The sequence below is a fragment of the Rhinoderma darwinii genome, chromosome 1 (assembly GCF_050947455.1).
Source record: "Rhinoderma darwinii isolate aRhiDar2 chromosome 1, aRhiDar2.hap1, whole genome shotgun sequence".
NCBI lineage: Eukaryota > Metazoa > Chordata > Amphibia > Anura > Rhinodermatidae > Rhinoderma > Rhinoderma darwinii.
In genome coordinates, this window is record NC_134687.1 from 342,931,395 (window position 1) to 342,937,394 (window position 6,000).

Consider the following 6,000-nt stretch of genomic DNA (forward strand, 5'->3'; position numbering starts at 1 on the left):
TTTGATATTCTAATTCACTGAGAAGGACTAGCATATGTGGCTTTGCTGTGATCATAAAGCCTGCTATAATAAAGTTGACATCATTTAAACCACACATTGAACGGCTTAAAAAAAAAAAAAGAACAATTTCTCCCCCCCCCCCCCCAATAAAAGAAAAGTTCATAAAGGTTAAGTTATATGTACCTCAAAACAGTTCTGCGACTTGACCCACAAAAAACAAACCCATACAGCTACATTGATGGAACTGTAAAAAAGTTATGGCTCTTGGAATGCTTCGACAAAAGCTATTTTTATTTCCAAGGAATGTGCGAATACTGTGTACAAATAGTAAAACATTAAAAAAAATCCATATATATATATATATATATATATATATATATATATATATAGTAGAATAAAGGTAACCTGTTTATATTTATCGCACCGTGAACGCCGTAAAAATGAGAGCCAAAACAAAAATGACAATTGCTGCTTTTTTCCATTCCCCACAACCACGATAATTGTACGTTTTTTAATAAATTATGTATGTTACAATGGTGCCATTAAAAAATACAAATCATTCCCCAAAAAGTAAGTTCTCATACGGCTGTTTCTACAAAAAGTTAAAACCTTTATGGCCATCTAAACGCATATTAAAAATAGAAATTGCTGCGTTCTGATGGGGTCTATATATCTGATTAGGAGAATGTGGCATCTTTCTCACTATCCAGCAGCATGTACTTCCCGTTTCCTTGTTGATGGACAGACTGTAAGGGTCAGTTCACACGGCAGATTTTGCGTGACTAGTCCCGCTGCAGAATTATTCCTGCCGTCTGCAGGAAGATTCCTCCTCCCATTGACTTCAATAGAGGAGGTTCAGGCGGAACCCACCCGAAGATCGGGCAGGATGCTTCTTTTTCCTTCTAGCTGAAAAAATGGTCACAAACACTTCTCACCACAAAATACATCTAGTATAATATGGTAAATAGAAGCCAGGGAGGAGGGGGATGCAGCTGGAGTTTTTCTTGGGCTGTGAGAGGGGAGAGACATTTGTTTGGTCAGAGCTCACAGACACCACATCAGAAAGAGCTCATCCACTCCGCAAGTGTGGAGAGAAGTGATTTACAGAAACTAGCAGAGGAAAGGAAAAATACATCTACAGCTGCCTTGGGAGGGTTAACAGTGTCTGGTACTAGATAGAAATGATGGTGCCATGCAAAAAAATATTTGGAAACACCCCTATCCTGATTTTATCTTTATCTATCAAGATAAGGGGTCTACATATTAGTACATAGATTTTAGCAACTAGTTCTTGATAAACCATAATTCCTCTTAAGAGCCATCAAGGTTCACCCGTTTCTGTCTGGATGCCGCATGCAATGTATGTAACACTTTCGTATTTTTCCAGTACTGATTCCACTTACTATATGTGTCCTGCTTTGGTCTCTGCACATTGCTGTGTGTTGTGTTCTCCATGCTGAATTCCATCTAAGATCACCCTTATATGACTTTGTTTTCTAGGCTTCGGGAACAAGTTCAGCTTGAATCTAGCCCAGCAATATCGGACCCCATTGACATTCCAAAATAAACACAAGCAGCCAAAATAAAAGCAGGGTTAATAATTCTCCTGTTTACTTCTATAATTTGCTCTATGTACCCTATGATTTGCTGCCAGCAGCATTGTCACCATACAGGTTTTTTGTGTGCAGCGTGTGAAAAAGATCAAGCTACTAAACTCGAATGGAAACGATATTTCCAAGCAGAAGTAGGTATTTTCCCTCCTTTATTTTGAGTCAGGTTTGATGCTTTAATACACAAGAGGCAATCTTTACACTGTCATTTGTGCTCCTGTGTTCTTCATTTCAGTGTCAATGTAATACAGGAAAACATGGGGTTCTTTTTCTCCCTTTTTTTTTTTTTTTATATGTAATTGTTTTAAACATTTTTAACACTTCTTGGAAATGAGGGAATAAATGCAGATCTATATTTTTCATGTTTTTTTTGTCGCTTCAACTGTTTCTCTCCCTCGCCCCTGACATTTCTGTACCCACCTGCAATTTGCACTAAATGTAACCTTAGTCTTGATAACTATGGTACAGGTTGACGTATGCTGGATGTCTATAAAAGTGTAGACTCTGCAGTCTGAGAGGTTAGGCGCTTTGCAACAAGAATTATTCTCTGCTTGTTTCTTCTATGTATCAAAGACAAAGATCTATTTCAAGGTCTCATATTCTGAAAGTGAGTTGCCTGCTGTTTTACGGTTTACTTCCCACTCTTACAGTTATTGTAAATGTTACAGTTTGTATTGATTTCATTCTAGTACTGCTATTCACAGCAGAGCTCAGGTAATTCCTTTGCGGTTGTCACCTTACCAGACAACTGGTTTGCTGGTGAGTGTCTATGCAGAAACATTTATGCCATCACAAAAGGTGTAAAACTACTGGCGTACGCTGTTTTATGGCATCTGTAAAGTGTTCTCTCTCCAGAAGAATTGGCAGCAACTACATATGGAGTCATCAAGGGGATACATCCTCACACTAAACAGGGCTCATTTAGCAATACTTCTTGGTGGTAGTTCTCTCAAAATGTAAAAAATTGAATTTGAGACTATAAAGCCGGTGGCATTTTTGGGTTATTGGTCAATGGCCTGTTTCTTTTGAGTGGTCTATAAAAGCTTTAAAAGAAATGGCCTTTAATTGTTTCTATATTTATAATGTTGGAAAAGTCTGTACGTCTTATTTTTGCTGAATTTCTGTAGTACCCTCAAAGGTGAAGTATCTTTATACACTGTTGAAAATGAGAGAAGCCTTTTTCTCTCTGAGGAGATACAGTAAATCAATAGCCCAAGGGGAGTGACACTTATTTTCTGTTCAGGATACTTCATCTTTGACAGTAGCAATTATTTGGAAAAATATACATTTGCATATGTCATTTCTTTAAAATGTCTTGTTTTTAATGACTTTTGTAGGAAAACAAAAAAATAAATAAAAAATGCTTCAACTGTGTTAGTTTATTTCTCCTCCGCTAAGAATGTTATCACATTTAAGAAAGATTTTGTGTTTTTTTTTTTTTTTTTTTTTTAGGCTCACGAACAATGTTATTAGTCATGGGTCTGGATACATGTTAAAAAAAAAGTCATTTATACGATGAATATAATAATTAATGGTGGGACAACCCCTACCTGGAAAGGTTAACTACTTTTGAGAAATCCAATTATTTTCATTGAGTAATTCTTAAGATATCTGAGATCACAAGGGTGTGTTGTTGAATGGCCCAGTAGTCTTTCTAATGAACATCTTAATACCCTCTACAACTTGGTTCACTTTCACAAAAATACATACCTAGGACCGCTCAGCTCATTATCACACACACATACCTAATGCATTCTTATGTTAACCAGGCTAGATGGGGAATTTATCTATTATTGTAGGAAAAGCAATGATCCAGCGCTGGTGATAATTTAAAAGGGAGATGAGAGTCCCATGTTTATTGAGAAGGATATTAAAATCGAAAGGGAGACGCAGGACCAAGATGCAAGTAGTGAGGGTATGTACCCAAGCCTACACGTTTCGAACGCGGTCTGCGTTCTTAGTCATGGCAAGAAAGATAGTGACAGTGTGTCTGAGGCTCCCCTATATACTGAGTGGTCAGCTGTTGGAGCCGATATGCAAATGTTGGTAATTAGAAAAGTTCATCAGTTGGGGAGTGGCTAAGAAACCCCGGGCAAGTAAATTGAAATAACATTAAATTCAACATAATGATATTATATGTACTACCAGTACATGGTGTTAATCAGAAACGAATAAGAGTCATAATATATAGGTATAACTTCGATAATGTTATTAATAAGTGGGCCCGGTTATGGTTGGAAAGCCAAACGGAAAAGACTAAGACACACGGCCATACAGGTACCCATGCACACATGAAAAACAAACATGACATGTTGACATATCAAAGGATTAAAAATATGTATATATGAAAACAATTAAAAAAGATCGAAGAAACAAAAATAAATGTTTATGTGTATCAAAGTCAATCAGTTAGTTATAAGTTAGATGTATTGGCAATTTGTCGTATTAAATATTATGGTAGTTTATCGTATCCGCCGTACTGAATATTTATTTACATTTTTTAATGTTTATTATCCTGTCAGTATAACTTATTATCATAGTAAAATTAAATGTTATCATATTTAATATTTATCCTATTACAAGGATAAATTGGATAAGTCGGGGATCCGACTGACGCTGCTGGAGACGCAGACCTGTGAGCTGGAGGTTCTCTCCCTTTTTCTACTATTATCTATTATTGTGCCAGGTTTAAGGCACATTCAACCTTGAGTGTATAGAGGCGAGGGAATATACTTTTTAAAGAGGACCTGTCACCTCTCCTGACATGTCTGTTTTAGTAAATACTTGTATTGACCAAGAAATAGCAATTCTGGAGCAACTTTTCTTAGAACTCTGTTATACTGTTCCCCTGTTATTTCTCCTAGAAATTCATGCAACTTGATGTGTGCCTACACAAACTGACTGTCATGGCGTGGGGTGTGGACCTACTGGGCTGTAGCGGGATAGCAGCTTGTTAAACAGGTACGATGCAATGTCTATAGTTCAGAAAGGGTACCTGGGGCAGTGTAAACCGTAGTGGTAGATTCAGGCTAAGATGAGGCTCAGACAGTAGACAGACACCCCCGGGGGGGGGGGGGTTGGGTGATGACCCAACTCCAACTCTTGATGGCTTTGGGTACAGGCAGCAGGAACAGGTAACGCTGGGAACTGGAAAACACTAGGAGACCATTTGCAATGACAAGCTTTAGGTAACAACGCTCAGACAAGGATCGAGAGGGCAGAGCCCCTTTTATAGTCCCGAAGCATTCTGGGCTAATTGCAGTAGTCTGCAACTGTGCGTGTACAGGTCATGCAGGCGCGTGCGCCCTGCAGCAGAGTGTCAGGACCAGGAAGTGAGTGCTGGCGTTTCTCAGGAAGGAGATGCCCTTGGGAACTCACTCGTCCATGGCTGCGGTCATCAGAGGGTAAGTCAGGGCGACGGTCCGCGGCCATAGACATTACAGTATCCCCCCCCCCCCTCTTATGCCCCCTCTTCTTGGGGCCAGAGCGGGAGAGAAACTTCTTCACGAGGCTCCTAAGACCTCTCCTCTGGACCAAATCCTCTCTAAGCCAACAAATAAAACGCCCTTCCTCCTACTTTCTTGCTGGCCAGGATCTCCCTCACCTCGAATGTCCCTGACGAGTCGCCAGTAGCCACTGCAGAACTAGGAGTCCTGGAGTAGCGGTTCAGGACCACGGGCGTCAGCAGGGAGACATGGAAGGAGTTTGGGATCTTGAGGGTGGGAGGCAGCCGAAGCTTGTAAGAGACAGTATTTATTTGCAGCAGAATCTCGAAGGGTCTGAGGAACCTGGGTGCAAACTTGCAAGATGGCACTTTCAGCTGGATATTCTTGGAAGACAGCCAGACCTTGGTACCTGGAAGAAACTGGGGAGGTTCTCGGCTTCTAGTGTCTTTCTTTTTCTTCATGCGGTCGACTGCCAGCAGAATAGAAGATCGGGTCTGCTGCCATATCTGTAGGAAGTCCCTGAAGGTAGTCAACTGCAGGCACCTGGGACATAGTGGAAACAGGAAGAGGTATTTGTGGATGTTGGCCGTAGACCATGAAGAACGGGCTGGAGGTGGTGGACTCACTAGTATGGTTGTTATAAGAGAACTCAGCCCAAGGAAGCAGCTGCACCCAGTCATAATGCTGCATGGAGATAATGTGCCGCAGATAGTTCTCCATAATCTGATTAACCCTCTCGACGACCATTGGACTGGGGATGGTAGGCCGAGGAGAAGTCCAACTTTACACCGAAGAGACCACAGAGTGCTCTCCAGAACTTTGAAGTGAACTGGACCTCTTGATCCGAGACAATATGCAGAGGCAAGCCGTGGAGACGGAAGGTGTGTTGGACGAAGAGGCCGGCCAGAAGGGAAGCAGAAGGCAGACCCGTCAGTAGAACAAAA

The 6,000-nt window shown here is 40.7% G+C and overlaps 1 protein-coding gene across 1 annotated transcript in view; it reads left to right on the plus strand.

Annotated features, from left to right (window-relative positions):
* Positions 1 to 2,979, plus strand: part of SLC44A1 (solute carrier family 44 member 1) — a 126,167-nt gene extending 123,188 nt beyond the window's left edge. Inside the window, exon 16 of the mRNA XM_075826032.1 lies at positions 1,501 to 2,979. Coding sequence (XP_075682147.1) covers positions 1,501 to 1,524 — 24 coding nt within the window. The 3' untranslated portion in view covers positions 1,525 to 2,979. The remainder of the gene's footprint in view (positions 1 to 1,500) is intronic.
* The last annotated feature ends 3,021 nt before the right edge of the window (positions 2,980 to 6,000 follow it).